The sequence below is a fragment of the Galeopterus variegatus genome, unplaced genomic scaffold, assembly GCF_000696425.1.
Source record: "Galeopterus variegatus unplaced genomic scaffold, G_variegatus-3.0.2 Scaffold727, whole genome shotgun sequence".
NCBI classification, from domain to species: Eukaryota; Metazoa; Chordata; class Mammalia; order Dermoptera; family Cynocephalidae; genus Galeopterus; species Galeopterus variegatus.
The window spans coordinates 441,453-458,249 of record NW_007726838.1 but is presented as its reverse complement, the minus strand read 5'-3'; the positions used below and the strand labels follow the sequence as shown (position 1 = coordinate 458,249).

Sequence of the window (16,797 nt, the reverse complement as noted above, 5' to 3'; positions counted from 1 at the left end):
TTCTGAATCCTGAGGCAGACTTAGCATTGCATGGAGATACAAAATTTTTCACACTGAAACCACAGAAAAATAATGAAGTTTTTGAACAGTATTACTTTTAATTGCACTACTTTAAGATGGTGGGACACACCCTAGACACAGTTAAATAGAGAAATATTTGAATTCTTTGTACTTTGAGTTCTTCATTGGAAAAGTGTTGAATAAATTCAGTGTTGTTAAGTTGGGGGGCAATGAAAACAAATAATTCTCAGACAAAAAAAAAAAAAACTGTTTTAAATCCTAGTTTTTAAGATAGTTTCTAATGTCCAATACAGCACATATGATGTAAGATACTGGCATTTAACTATTCAAATGTATATAGAATTGCAGTACTCTGGAGAAGTACAAAGAAATACTCTTAAAAAATACAGGTATATAATTAATGAAACTGGTATTTAAAAGATTTAATACAAGGAAAAAAAGTACTGTATAGTGGTACCAATTTGTAATACAAATTATTAAGCATAGTTTATATAATTTCAAAAGTTATTCACATTATTGCTCGATACCACAGTTGTATGGAAGAAGTTCTTGACACACATTAAAACTTATATCATTTTAGGCTTATAAAAACAAAAATTTACATATAGGCCATTCAGAAATCTAAAAAGGTAAAAAATGCATGGAGATATATATGTACAACGAAAAGGAGAAAAAATAGGGTTGTGTGTATATTTAAAAGAAACAAGCTGATCTGATTCAAACTTATATGTTATACTCTCAAGCAAAAAAATATATATAACTGGACTGAAAGCAAACTACTGGATTAAAACAGTATTAAACATGTCCTCCATTTCTTAGTAACAATCTGTTCTGAATATCAACAGGGGATTAAACACCAGCTTACTTTTAATTCTAGAACTTTACTTTCTTTCAAAAACTTTAAAAAAAAAAACAAAAAACCCATTCTATAATCAGATTAGATTGGGAGAAATATTTTCCTTAGAAATTTTTAAAAGGAATACTTCCATACTTTTGTATATAAGATTTGATAAACAATAAAAATAACCCAAGTAAGGTTATTATTAATATCTCAATCAAAAATATACACAGATTGTGATGCTACTATATTTTGTGATCCTGAGCTCTAGTAACCATAAGATGCATGCATACCATTCATTGATTTATCTATTCTAATAAAAATAATTTAATTCTGCCTTACTACCTGTGAAGACAGAAATACTTTCATAAGTTTTTGATAGGTCTTCATAATGTTACAGATATATCTGCTGCAAACAGAGCATTAGAAATTGTATGAGAAAGGATATGTTAGGTTCCAAAAGGCTATTAAAGAAAACTTACCACTTTAAAATAATGACTGTTAGATTTATAAAGGAAAAAAATATATAACACCAAGAGTGTGCTTGCTAAAATAGATAAGTAGAGCCTTACAAAGGTGTTTTTTTATGTTAAGGAATTTATAAATAAAGGACTGTGTATACCTTGGTGATAAAATAAAAAAGGCTGGCCACTTTTTATGCTAAGTTCAAATGTATTTTTTTGATAATACAAAAAAGTAATCCTTGAAAATCAGAATACATAACAGAAAAGAGCACAATAACTTAAGTATTAAACATCTGTATGAAATAACTGTTGCAAAGTTTGACAAAAATGCATACTTAGAACATGCGGTTACTTAAAAACAACAACAACAACAACAAAAAAACACCACACGACTTTGTAGAACCAATGTTATGTCACCACCAGGAGAGCACCAAGCAAGGCACCATTGGAAAGACAACATACTTGGAAAGTCTCTGTAAATAAAGTAAATGCTAATCTGGTCGAAAAATCGGTGTCTTTGGTAAAAATTCTATGAGGATGACCTGCGAAAGGAGAAGAAAAAGTTTTAAAATTTAAACAGATTTTTAACTTAAAACTTCAGGTATAGTTTATCACTTAAAAATTTTTCGAAAATCCATTCACATTTCAAAACTGCAATTTTGCATTATAAACCAAACACTTATCTAATAACCCAAAGTTCCACCATTAAGAATTTTTATTTCTGGACCTTTACCAGCTATGCAAAATACCTCAGCTTTATAAAGAGGAAGACAATAAGTAAGTAAAATAACCAAAGTCTGAGAAGGTAAGTGAAGGTAGGTGAAAGAGACAGTGCCCCTGACATGGTGGAGGAGCGAATACACATGTACACATGCATGCATGCATGATGAAAAAAGGGGCTAGCATTTCCTGAAAACTGACTGCATACTAGTTGTTTCACACTATATAGATCTATTTAATCCCATCAGCTTTTCTATGAGGTGAGTATTATCATTACTACTTTATAGATGAGGAAACTGATGATCAAACAAGTTGTAATACCACGAGTTGTGGAATCAGTATTTGAACAAAAGATTGTCTTAACTCCAAATCCTTGTCCTTTCTACTGTACTATGTGACTGCAGCTGTCCCATTATTTTTCATCAGGATTCCTCCCTTTTATCAACCCAATTCCATGAATATTCTCTAAATTCTAGAGTTGCTCTCATTTTAATATACCAGAATATGTAATCTCTAGATAAAGGGTATTTGGTCCTTTATCTCAATTTCTTTAAAAGTCATTTTCTTCTAAGGTTAGCAAAATTAAAAGTTAAAATTTGTTCCAAAGGAACTTTTAATAGGAAACTTTAGGAAAACCTACAAACACATAATACAGTAAACACAGAAATACACAGGTTGACCAGAGCTAATTTTTATTCCAAACTTGAACTGTTTTAAATTATAATCAACTCCTCCCCTTGCTACAACTCTGTATGGAATAGATGATGATCAAAAAATTATTTGATTTGTACAGTTTCCAAGTTTGACAGACTCCTCATTCTTTTCCAGAAACTGCATCTTGATATGACCTCCAGATTTGAGGACTTCGACAAGTTAGCCATCTGGGCCAGGAAGCTTCATTTTCACTCTTCAGTTCTCCTGGCTTTAGATCTACCTCAATAAAGAAGGTACTTCTATATCTGGATCAAAAACGTTCCTGTCCCACTCCAGTTATTCTGCAGTACGTCTTAGGTGACACCTTTGCCACCTTCCTGACTTGTTATTTGCCCTTACAATATTCACTTGCTCCATATTAAAATACTTTCTCCCATCTAGTTTCTTCATTTAAGCTAGATTTCTCTGTTTTTCTGGTTCCTCATCTATAAAATAAAGGGATTGGACTAGATGATATGATTTTTTATAGCTCTAAAATTTGATGATTAAATGTTTAAACTATTTATGAGTTAACATTCAATAAATACCTCCATATTTCAAACATGTCTTCAATCAAGCAGTCTTTACAATTTCGGTCCCTAGGTGTGGATAACAATTTCACAGTATATACTACATAGCAGAAAATAAAGGCTATCATTGACTATATTTGAATTATTATTAGTTTTTAAAGATCATACCCTACAAACTCTTTTCCTTCAGAAGCCACACATAGAAATTGGCCTTGTCTCATTTCTTCTAAATCATACCTCTCTACCATACTTGAAAAAAAAAAAAAAAATTAGTGTCAAGTGTCAAGTTGGTATTTCTAGATTATTTCCAATATTCAAAATATAATCAAGTAGAATTATTTTCTTCTAACAAATGAAATTTCTGCAAGTTATAGAAAAGTTGAGGGCAAAGAGGTATACAAAGTGAAAAAGTCCAAATTCATTAGCTAAGAAGGCATTATTTTCTTACTATTGCTATTTAAACTTTTTAAAATTATTTCTAGGGGTTTTTGAAGCTATGTTATTACCACTTTCAACTATCACAAATACACATTCTTGGATTCGGAACCCTGTACAGCCCCGCTGCCAAAGAAACAAATAAAAAACCAAAAAATATACATTCTCTTAAAGCAATTTAAAAATATTTTTTATTTTTATTATTCTTCTGGATATATTCTACAATGGTGTGAAAAATAATATAATGGCTTTAGTAGAAGTGCTTAATGATCTAAAACTTCATGGGAAATTAAAGGAAACAATTTTACAAAGAAAGCATACAGTTCAGAATGTTCTGGACAGTTACTAAATTATTTTATTTTTAGTTAATAAAAGAATGTCATAAAAATGAATATAATAAGTATAGTTTATGAATGAATGACATTCATATAGCTCTATGTAGAAATTATAGCATTGGGAATAACTTTTATATTTTCCTTTCCAAAGTAAATTTAGAAATAAAGGTACACGCAAAAATTAAAGCTTCAGTTTTAAGCTTAGGGTTTGGGTTTATAAATATAGAAAATATTTGTTCACAAAATCCTATAAATCTCCTAAGTATCCATCCCTCCCCACATATATAAATCCACTTAGTATGTATGATGAAAATACAAGACTAGCATTTTCATAGGTCAACCTCAAAACAAGGTGCTTGAATGTGCTTCTTTTATGATTATAAAGAAGTATCTAGTGTCTTTCTCATCATCATAAATTAACATGTTTTATATAATAAAGATAAAATCTACATTATTCAGTTCACTGAAAGAGCTAGTCCATAAAAAAGAGACGTCTTTTATCTTCAAGGCTAGAAATGGGATTTGACTGAATGGTAATGAAAGAACGAGAAAATGCTAAAAGGGAAAAATGATTTTATGATAATTTCCAACTATTTAAACAGTTTTAATCAATCCTTTATACACACACACACACACACACACACACACACACACACACACACACAAAAATATCTATGAAGGCTATACTGTTTCAAAGAATAGACAAAATTCATCAGAAATGTTGTATCAGGTACTTCACAAAGGCTCTGACTTTAATTTTCAACAATTAAGTCTTCTTTAGATATTTTTCTTTCACTGTAATAACCATTCCATATTTAAAATAAAACACCCAAGCTCAAAAATAAATAAAAATTCATAATTTTCTATAGTGTTTTGAACTTTTCAAAAAGACAAAAATTTTTCAAGTAAAGCAGGGAGTCAGCAAATTAAAAAATCTCATATTGAATAAGTTCTAAAATTCATTGTATATACGTGTTAAATTAGGTACTTTTTAAAGAATAAACACAGGATGATCAACATCTCCTGCTTAATTTTAAGATAATTTTTACAAAGCAATATTTTAATAACACTTTGAAAGATTCTTTAAAGGCCACTGAGGTATGGACAGTTAAAATTTATAAAGGCTAAAGATTTCTTAAGCTCCAATGGCTTGGCTGAAAGGTTTTCTTCCATACTTGGAAACTTGATTAGCATTATATAAAAAAGCCATATCTGACTTGCTGCGTAACCAAAGTTGTGGTTATTCTTTATACAGCATCTAAAATTTCACACTCCATCAACACATGTTCAGGCTATTTTATCTTGGCAATTAATTTATTATTTTTCAGAACACAGTAAAGACTTGTTTTCAAGTCATTCATAACTTTATAAATCAGTCTTGCACGTGAAACCATGCATCTGTGAACCGTAGAAAATCCTTGCACTCAGGAGATTAAGCTCCTGACACTTTTGCTGATTAATAATCATGAAAAGAATAAGATCAGAAGTAAAATAAATGATCATTTAATAGAGAAACTCACAAAACAGCCCTTTAACTTACATATTCCATCATGTTATTCGTTTCACATTTCCTTTTGCTCAGTCTCCAGTGCAAGCACAGCTAGACAAGTAGAAGAGTAAAAGAAGAAAAATGAGCTCTATTTTATTGCAGCACACAGACTAACCCATTTGTCCACCTTTCATATTTTTAGTTCAACAAAAGCATCTGTTTCCATACTGTGCAATTCAGACCCCAACAGTACGAAGCTGCTCCCTGTGGTACTCACCTTGTGGTATAATCTATTGTTTTCCCATTCTAATAACTTCTCAATCGATCTTCGTGTCTGGAAGACAAATGAGAAAAAAGTTTAGTCTTGACTGGTTTTAGAAAAACTTTTTTTTGCAGCTGCTTTTTGTATTAAAAGGGGAGAGGTATAGGATAGTGACTGAGTATAGGGTGGTCTGTATCACTATCAATGTTCTAAACACTAAATAGTATCCTGAACAGAAACAGTACTCTTTTTTAATAAAGATATGGCTTTGTTTTTTAGCATAGGTATCTTTTTTTTTAACTGCTACAAACTTATTAGCCTTTGATTTAAAACAACCAAAGTCTAAAAAGCTAATGTCATCTACCAAATGATATAAATTTAAATCCCCACTTCTTTCAAAAATATTTTTGCAACACTTAAATAGTAATGAAAATTCCTTGATATATATTTTAAAACAAAAGTAATTTAAATATAGTTAACAAAAAGCAAATGGCCTTTGGAGTAAATTCTAAAATGAAATAATTTAAAGTTAATAAATGGAAAAAAAAACTAACGAATTATAAAATCAAACTAATTTTCACATCATACTTAAAAATAATGTCCATATTTAAAAAGCCAGGTTATTGATTATTGCACAGATTTTTCAGAAACAAAATTTTATTTAAGCCAACATAAAAATGCTGTCTGATAGTAAAATCAAACTTTTAATTCAATACTGCTGTTTCAGGAATCAACTGAGAAATGTATTTCATTTGACTTGCAACATTCACTACGAAGCATGAAATGTTTCTTGCTTGGGAGTATGAATAAAGGAGAGGATAATTCATGGTGCCAGGTGTTAGGATGAGACTGACACAGCTGCAGGTGCAAAAATGACAGTGTTGTACAAGGACCAACTGCAACTTGGTGCAGCTGCACCTTTTTTGCAAGAGAAGGGAAAAAAAGCATCTACTACTATTAATGTGGCACAACTATAAGTGCGTGCTAATCAAATATGAAAATGTGCATGTCAAGCAAGGATAAGCTAGGTGAAAAACTGTTAGAGTCAAGCTGGTTTTGAACAATGTAATGTTATATAATAAACATTAATATTTGTTTGAATTATCTACTGTAATCTAGTTACCATATTACCTGCTAAAGACACACCAAAGTCACTTAGGTGCCAATTATAATTCATAACTACCAACCACTATTGCCTTACATTTTCCAAGCTTATGTCATAAAAATCAGAAAATCAACTATCTTTCTGGGTAATAATATGCCAATGACTAATTTATTACACTACTTTTTTTGAACAAGTGCTTCTTTTTGGCAAGAATTTTAAAGAAAAAATAGTGCCCTTGTTAACAATGATCAGCAGACCTCAGTTGTTTCTTTGTAAAGATAGCCTTTTAGAGGCAGCTCTCCTTTTAAATGAAAATAGGGCAGCAGTTATGGTCACACTTTTTGTTAATTTAGTTGCCAGTCAGCCCCAAATCAAAAGAAAATAAGGCTGCAGAGTGTAATTAACATTCAGTTCAGTCGTTTTGTCCCTTGTCTAGCCCCCAAGCTTTGTTAAAATTGCCATCTGAATGCTGAAGGCTGTAGGGAAATCGATTTGATTCTAATCGCACCATGAAAAGAACATGATCTAACTGCTTTCAGCCCTCTGTAAATCTGTACTAGGTCTTTAGCACAATGCAACTTCCAATTTAAAAAGCACTGAATGTCTCGTCAATGACTTTGTGAAGAAAAAAGAACAAGGAGCAGACATAAAAATTCCAATAGTTGTTTAAGCATTAAAGTTCATTTGCATCACAGCGAACCTGAAAAGGGCTGACCTCTCAAACCGCCTCTCAGGTCTATGAAGTTGTAGCCTTGACAAGCTCACATTGACAGAGCTCATTGACTCTGAAAGGCTACTCTATCAATGGTGAAAAATGGCAATAGGTTCTACTCTGAGCAGGCATCTGCCTGCCCACCCGCTGCTAAACCAATGGCAAAACTGATTCAAAACCTGAATCTACCTTGTAATCTTCCTTTCTAGGACCTTTTAATAATAGATTAAGATTTCTATACAATTTGAGGTTTTACTGAAGGTTTAAATTGGGGGGGGGGGGGGGGGGAAAAAACTAGGGGAGGGGGAACAAGCTTTCCAAATTTGTTGTTTTATATTAATGTAGAAAAAAGTACCCAAAAGCTTAAGACTATATTCTGCAAATATTTATCACTCAAAGAAAAAAATGTAGTTACCACCATGACACACACACATACAATCAATTTAAAAACAAAAATAAATACAAAGTATGAACCTTAAATTCCAAAATATTTATGTAGGAATTCATATTTATGTAGGAATTCTAAATTTACTCTTTGTCTCTAATTAGAAGTTTAATGATAGGGTTTGGTATAATAATTGCATCTTACAATGTTTAGAATTCTAAACCAAACAAACCCTGGTATGCCATATTCTGAATAAGCATATAAACATAAAATATTCTACACACTTGACAGTCTGAAGTAAAAGCTGTGAATTAGTACCATCTAATCTTGCTATAAGACTTCTTTCCTGTTTGACAGGTGAAAAAAAAAGCACTTGCACGTGCAGCTTAATTAATCATTGCACTTGACATCTCAATGATTTACAGTGAGGAGCAGGTGAGAACACACAAAACCAGAAAGGAACCCTCGATTTGAGTGGAACATTTCTAGCACACTAAGGTGACAAGTATATAGATTCTAGCAGTCATTTAAAAAAAAAAAAAAAAGAAAAGAAAAGAAACTATCACAAATTATTTGTTAGTAACAACAAAAGCTCAAATTAAATGGAAAGAAAAAAAGCTTTAACTACTGAGAATGTTTAATACTCTGCAATTATTTTTGGTTAACAAAATCAAAATATATTTTCGAGATTAAACACAATACCAATTTGGCAGATACTGAAAAAATACGACATATCAGCATTTATAAAAGCTATTTAAAAGCTTTTAAACATGAAAAGAAAGTACCTTATAATGCTGCAGTCACCTAGAAATAAAAGTTAAGAGTTTATGTCCACAGGACTGCCAGATAGCTATTTCTAATGAAATGTGAGATTCAACACTGCGAAACTGTATAGTCACTAAGTGGGGATGCAAACTGAATCATAAAAAAAAACCTGTCCTTGATTTTTAAAAACATTTATATCAACCCCCACATTCAAAATAAGTAAATTAATAAACATCAAGAAAAAATATGTATAAGATCGGTCAACATGAAATATTAACAAAACATTATCTTTCGGTATTATAGGCCAGTTTCTAAAAATAAGTCATCTTAATTTCCTTAAAAGAATTTAGTGCTTGTGAAAAGCACCAGACTGATAGTCATGGGAACTAAAAATCTTCTATTTAGCTGAAAGAACAGGGGAAAGGGCAGTGCAGGCTTCAGTGCAAGCTTCTCTACAGTGGGCCTTAATCCTTTTCAGTGCTCACACCGTAGGGGTGAGAGGACAGGTTAGTGGCTCTTTACCAATAATTCCTCAGTCATTCTGTGTAAGATGATCTACACAAAATTTAATTTTATCATGGATTCTTATCTCTAATTAAAAAGACTAAGACCACCAACTCACACCAAGCAAACAAAACAATTTTTGAGAGAATGACGTCATGTCACTAACCTGGTCTGGAAAGGGACAGCTCCAAGCATCCGAACTCCCATCCATCTCCCTTATCAAAGAGCTTACTTTAAATGATTTTTTAAAAAATATATACTTCTTAATTTCAATACTTTGGTAGTTATATTTTTCTCACTGGTGAACTAGTTCTAACATGGCCATTTAGCTGCTACAGCTATGTTAAAGTATAAAATAACAACAGAGATTCAAAACATCATTTTAATAAAGCAGTAGTAACATAATGATAGAAAGGTTGGCTTCTATTTTTATTGCCTTTGGTCCCTGTTAAATTTTTGGTAGAATTGTATAAATAAGCCAAAACATGAAAACTGCAAGAGATGTAAAAGGGTCTGAATAATTTATAAGATGGCTAGATAATGATTAATTGACAATATTAAATGACATATCTCTATAACTTCCAAAGAAGCATCTAAAGTAAGCTTACAATAGTAAAACACATGAAACACCTGAAAAAACTAAATTACTACAATAGAAAATTAGGATTTTCTGAATTCAAATTTGACTTACTTTGAAGTATTTTTATAATTTTTCCTAAAATAACATGACTTTCTAAGGAAGAAGTTATTATTCCCTATAAACAAACTATGTGCCATTAGACATAAATAAGTCTTTCAGGGCAGTAATGAACCATTCAGAGAACCCTGAATGTATTACTCTTCTTTGTTACCACTATCACTTATACTTATTACCAATGATTCCTTTATTCACAATTGTTCGAAAAACTGGTTTTTCAAAGAAGTGGTTTTCTAGACATTACTAATAAAACCAATGGAAATCTCATGAATTTAGAGTACTTATAGCCAAAGAAAAAAATATTAAATGTGAAACTGTAACAAAATTTCTCCGAATTTTTCCCAAAGAAATAGTATTATCAGTCTTTAGAACAAAAAAAGGCTAAGATGTGCTAACAAAACATACAAATGTTTCACCAATAACTATTTATAAAAGTTCAATTATTTAAACCTATAATTAAAATGTTTTTGAATTGGATTTATACATAACATCACAGAATATCAAAGTAAAATTCCAAATGCTCAATTTCTTATTTAAGACAAATTTTAATTTTAAACTCCTAAATTTATAATGTATTAATTAAGCTTTAACTGGAATAATGCTTAGAATGTATTCATAATCTTATTTTTAAATATTTTTCAAATAAGAATGGTATGTGTTTTTAGACATCTGTGCCATTTGAAATTGTTAAAATAAGTGAAACAATGATGTCTTTAGTTATGTTATGAGAAGGAAACTATATATAATTTTAAATGAATTATTTTAATTTAGGAGAAACTTAAGAGAAAATTACTTGATTCACTTCTGTTTATTCTGGATTAATATTAAATCTTACCCTCCAGAGATGTACAAAAAACTAAATGGCATATCTCAATAGTATGATACATGCAAAACCTGGATTAACCAAAAAGATAAACTAGAATTCTTAAAAGGATTTTTAAACAAATTCCATTCCTGCATGTAAATGCTCCTTTTAAAATTTTTATATAAATTTTAACTTTTAAATAATCTATATATTAAAACACCCATGAAGTATCACTAGAACAACCTTTTAGTACTGTTTGTTAAAAGCAATATTTTTAGATGGAGATAAGCTAAACAACTACTAATATTCTATGTATCAACAATATCCTCTTAGGGCCGGCCTGTGGCTCACTTGGTAGAGTGCGGTGCTGATAACACCAAGGCCCCGGGTTCGGATCCCACATAGGGATGGCCGGTTCGCTCACTGGCTGAGCGTGGTGCTGACAACACCAAGTCAAGGGTTAAGATCCCCTTACCGGTCATCTTTAAAAAAAAAAAAAAAAAAAACAATATCCTCTTAATTTAGTACTGAGCAGTGACTTGCAGGTGCTAATCTTCAACAACTCATGCTTAAAGAGAATTCATCAAGAGTTTATGACCTAAGCTAACGAATGGTTCTTAACATTTTTAGGTTACCTTGTGAATGATGAAAGCTGTTGACTCTCTCTCTCCAAAAAAAAGGGCATAAATGCACAAACATCTGAAATGTTGCACACAATTTTAAAGGAGTTATCCACTAACCTGGCATAACATTTCAGAAAATACTGTTAACATTTCAAAAAACAAAAATTGAATTTCAGTTGAGAGCAAAATTTAGAAAAACTGTTCATAAGACAAATGAATTTCACTAAGCTAATAAAAAGTACTATCAGGGATTTTTTAAAAACTATATAATTACAAAAGGAAGAATCGGTGCTTAGGACCGACAGGTAAAAAGGGGTTAACAAATCACCTTAACTGATTATGATAGACAACTAGAGAAACAAGAAGGGATAAGGAACCAACATTTGTTGATCCTCATTTTGAGTCTGACCCCATGCTACGTAGTTGTCCTCTTTTTGTTACCTTATTTAATCTGCACAAAACTATAAGGCAGTTTGCATTACTTTCATTTTACATATGAAAACTAAGGCTTACAGAGGTCAAGAAACTTAAAGCTACACTGGGAAGTGGTGGAGCTAAAATTTGAAATCAGGATTATATGATCTTCAACCTGACGCCCTTTCCCTCATAGTACAGAGCTACAAATTTGTAAAGAAAAATTTGTAACATCTTTACAGATATTATCCTGAGACAAATAATGTACCTGTGCCATTCAAGTTATCTAAGCCACTCACAACCAACTTACTCTGAAACTATGATTAATACGTTCAAAAAAAATAGAGGGGAAAAGATGAAAAGAGAGAATTTCAAAAGAGAACTGGAACTATAAAAACATCAAATGGACATCTAGAACTGAAAAATATAATATCTGATATTAAAAACTCACTAGATGGGTTAACAGCAGACTTGTCACAGAAAAAGATAGGTAAATCCTTCTACAAACTACCACATCAATATTAGGTTCTAAACATTGAAAGAACTGACTGTCAGCCAGCTCTTGGCAAAACACACTTCCTAAGAATTCTAACACATCTTTAAAGTTCCAGTGCCACCTCTGCATGCTGAAGGCTCAAAGTTTACACTTTTATGAGAATCTTCTCTTATAATGAGAATTTAGTAACATGTTTTTATTCTAATTAGTGCTGTTCACATTAATGGCCATAATTTATAAAAAGAATCAGTTTTCTACGTTCCAAGGCCAAAGCATTCCTTAAAATGAAACCAGTAAATGTATTCCTCTAATTATGAGAAATGTTTTATAGATCACTATCGCAAAGTGATCAAAATAAGATTTCAAAATGATTAAACCTATTTCTTTAACCTGCATTTCTTTTCTTCTTTTTTTTTGACTGGTAAGGGGATTGCAACCCTCGGCACGGTCTGCACCACACTCAGCCAGTGATCGCACCAGCCATCCCTACATAGGATCCAAACCCGCAGCCTCGACACTACCAGCACCGTACTCTCCCAAGTGAGCTACGGGGCCAGCCCTAACCTGCATTTTATAATAGGAAAAATAGTGAGGAAGGGGCAAAAACTGAACACCTAGGGTTAGGTACTGAAAAACCAACTCTTCTTTCAGTTAGAGTTCCTGTCCCTCCTACACTGCACTAACTCATTACATGGCATTCTCAATCTCTCAATGAGTAAATACACAAGTTTCAAGGAAGGATAGAGTATTAGAAAAAAAAAACTTTACTAGAAATCATGTGCACTTATTTGCTAGCGAGTGGGAACCTAATAATTTTTCAGACAGGTAGGTTGAGTCTCATTTGTTCTTATAAAAGTAAAACAGAAGTAATATAAAAGCAATATAACAACTCTTAGTTGTCCAACTATAATTTTGTATAAAATCTAATTAAAATGTACTTTTTTCCTGTCCCCACTTTACCTTCTTTATGGCCTCTTCCCTTTACTGTGAGTTTGTGTCCTCAGGAAATACAAATTTAAATACTAGAAAGAAAAAAACTTATAAAGATAAATCTGCTGAAAAACTAAATAAAGCTTGCAAAAGTTGATATAATAATGCTTAGATGTTGTTACTATTTATCAATCAACTGGATAAACTTAGGTAAATTATAACCACCTTTGGGTCTGAATTTCCTAACTTGGAAAATCTTTTAAGTTCTTTCCAAAGCTCTAAAATCCCCCTGCTTCTAGGTATATATTCTAGGTATAAAATCAAATCATAATATATATATTTTTTTTAAAAGTTCGATTTTGTATCTCTATAGAATAGTGAAATAAGCACGAGATTTGGAGCTGTAAGGCTGGAATTTTAGTCATGGCTTAGCTTTGTAAACTGAGAGAGCTCAAACAGGGTGCTTGACTTCTGGGCCTCAGTATTCTCATCCTTAAAATAGGAATAAGATGAATGTCTACTCATTTTGGAATTTTGGGAACACTCAGTATAAGCAAATTAGTTAACTCAATCCCTGGTATACAGTAAGCACTCAATAATTATTAGCTATTACCATGGTATTTACCACATAGGATTGTTGTGAAGATTAAATTAAAAGAGAATGTAAATAATATGCCTTGCTATTAGCAGATATACAATAATTATTATTCTCTTCATTTGCTTCTAGGAGTCTATTAATTCCACTGCATATAAATACAGATTTTACATTTTATAGCAAAATATTTTAAGTTATGTAAAAATCAGGAATTTAGCAAGTTGGAGTAACTGGTATAAACCAAGTATTGTCTTAAATTACATTAAAGTAGGTATTAAGGTCAAACATCTGATATAATGTGAAAAGTTTTCTTAAATAGAAAACGAAGATGTTTCTAATTTAAGTGCACAAATGTATAATTCAAGTTTTTCTATGGTTTACTTGATAGAAATTTCTGTAAATTGTATTTTATATTGCTAAGTCTATCAGTACACATTAAAACGGTGTACACTTTCACCACATAACAAAGATCAGGATCCTGAAAAACCTCTGTAGTAAGAGCATATGAAAATCAAGAAAAAGAGGGTAATAAAGATTAAGATCATTACTGAACATATGAAAGTCCTTATAAATATTTTTCTGTTTACCAAAATAAAGCAAATGGAACAGTATTCTAAAAAAAAAAAAGTTAGCATTGATTTTCTACATCTTCAATCAATAGCAGTTATAAGAATATATTTCATTCATCATCCCTTGTTCACTAGAAACTTTTTAGGATTCCCCCTTCACTAAAATTTCAATAATATGCTTTCAAATTTGTTTTGCTATGATTCATTATCTACAATATGTTAGAAGCATTTTTCTTTAATTCTTTACCCAAATGTTCAATGCCTTTATCATTTAATTATTCAGAATTACTGACTATAAATGCTCAAATCCCAAACAAAGTAAATCAGTTTTGAAAATTCTAGGTAATTTTTAATACCATCAGTATAACTGAGTAAGTATATTTCCCCCAAATAGAGACACTCTTAGTTTTCTACTTATGATTCCCCTAGGTTCACCTTCTCTTGCATTTCTTTAAGTCTTTCAAGGCTACATGTCTCACTAAAGAAAAGAAAAAAAGAAAACCCTACTCCTCACCTCTCCCATTTAGACTCTCAACCCCTACTACATCCTAAAAGAGTAACTCACAATTATTGGGTAACTAAACTTGAGAGGAAAGATATTCATAAGTAAATCTAAGTAAATTAGAACTTCAAGAAAAAGAAATATAGTTAAAATGAATTACTATTTATTTGCATGCATACAAAACACTTTAAAAGAGGAAAAATATAGGTCCTTTAGCCAAAGTTTCAAAAGCTAAATAACAATTGCCTAAAAAAAATTCAAAGAAAACAAACCTAAGAAATCTGTATAAAAGTATTTAGTAAAATGTTAATTCTTTAAATTTGAAAATAAAATCAACATTGAGAACTTATTTTTTAAGCTTGGAAATAGAAACGGTTTATAGACCCACATAGCTCAATTTTCAAAGAATTATAGATTTTTAGAGGTGAAAAGTACCTGAGAGATCAGATAGCCTGTCCTTTTCTCAGATTAAAAGAAAACGAGAAGAGGGAAAAACCCATCAGGCTCAGAGGTTTTAAGTGAAATCTCTCAAGATCATCCAGCTTCAGACACTGGTTAACTATCCTTTATACTTTTATCAAACTGCCTACAGAAAAGTGTTATTTATTCTGAAAGGCAAGATGCTTTTATTTACCAAGGAATCTTGGTTTGGTTTTGGTTTTGGCAGCTGGCCAGTACCGGGATTGAACCCTGGACCTTGGTATTATCAGCACCACACTTCAACCCACTGAGCTAACCAGCCAGCCCCTAGGAGCCTTGTTTTGACTAGTAAGGACCATATCTTCTGAAATGTTATGATCTTACTAACTCAAGGACTTTAAAGGTCAGAAGAGTAGATTCATTCAACAAATATTTGTTGAACACCAAGTAGATGCCAGACATTGTGAGAGGCACTGGGGATACAGTAGTTAACAAGACAGACACTGGGAATAATAATAATAATAAAGTTATAATAAGAGCAACTGCCATTGGGCCAGCCCGGTGGCGCACTGGATAGTGCGCTGCTTGGGAAGCGCGGCGGCGCTCCCGCCCGAGGGTTCGGATCCCACATACAGACCGGTTCCCGCTCACTGGCTGAGCGATGGGAAGCGCGGCGGTGCTCCCGCCCGAGGGTTCGGATCCCACATACAGACCGGTTCCCGCTCACTGGCTGAGCGAGGCGCGGGAGCAACACCGAGGGTTGCGATCCCGTTGCCGGTCCCCGGTCCGGTATGGGGGCAACACTAAGGGTTGCGATCCGTTGCCGGACACGGAAAAAAGACAAAAAGACAAAAAAAAAAGAGCAACTGCCATTAACTAAGTACCTACTATAGGCAAAATACTATACTAAGTACTCTACATGCAGTTGCTATAATTCCTAAAACAACACTGAAAGGAAGGGACATTACACCATTTTAGAGAGGTAAAAACTGAAGTTTAGAGAAAGGGCTTGGTAAGTGTCACAGTCCAAACCAGTTAGTTCTAGCACCAAAGTGCCAGTCCTACCACCACATGTTACAGGCTACTTCCCTTTTCCTTGATGAATGATTCCCTGAAATAGGACTAAAAACAAGTAAAAGTGCAAAGGGAATAGAAATATACACTATTTACAACAAACCCATATAGAGAGCACTTTTAGAAAGCCAACAATTCTGGTCATCATATGTAAGAGGTAAAGCACTTTTAAAAAAAAAGAAGGAAAGACAAGTTAGTAGGTTGAGAAGTTGGTGTACAAACAGTGTAAAACTTAGGATTCTTCATTAAGAAAGGATAAAGGCTGAGAGCATATATAAACAAAATCTACAAAAGTCACTAAAGTTGGGGCTGGCCCGGTGGCGCACTGGACAGTGCACGGCTTGGGAGCGCGGCGGCGCTCCCGCCGAGGGTTCGGATCCCATGTGGAGACCGGGTCCCGCTCCCTGGCCGCGG

The 16,797-nt window shown here is 32.5% G+C and overlaps 1 protein-coding gene across 2 annotated transcripts in view; it reads right to left on the bottom strand.

Annotated features, from left to right (window-relative positions):
- Positions 1–413: 413 nt before the first annotated feature.
- The window catches only part of CHIC2 (cysteine-rich hydrophobic domain 2), a 47,135-nt gene continuing 30,751 nt past the window's right edge, over positions 414–16,797 (bottom strand). For both annotated transcript variants that reach the window (XM_008571835.1, XM_008571836.1), the window contains exons 4-6: positions 5,803–5,859; positions 5,577–5,636; positions 414–1,865 (exon numbers count right to left, since the gene is read on the bottom strand). In XM_008571835.1, the coding sequence (XP_008570057.1) occupies positions 1,815–1,865; positions 5,577–5,636; positions 5,803–5,859 (168 nt within the window). In that variant the 3' untranslated portion in view covers positions 414–1,814. The remainder of the gene's footprint in view (positions 1,866–5,576; positions 5,637–5,802; positions 5,860–16,797) is intronic.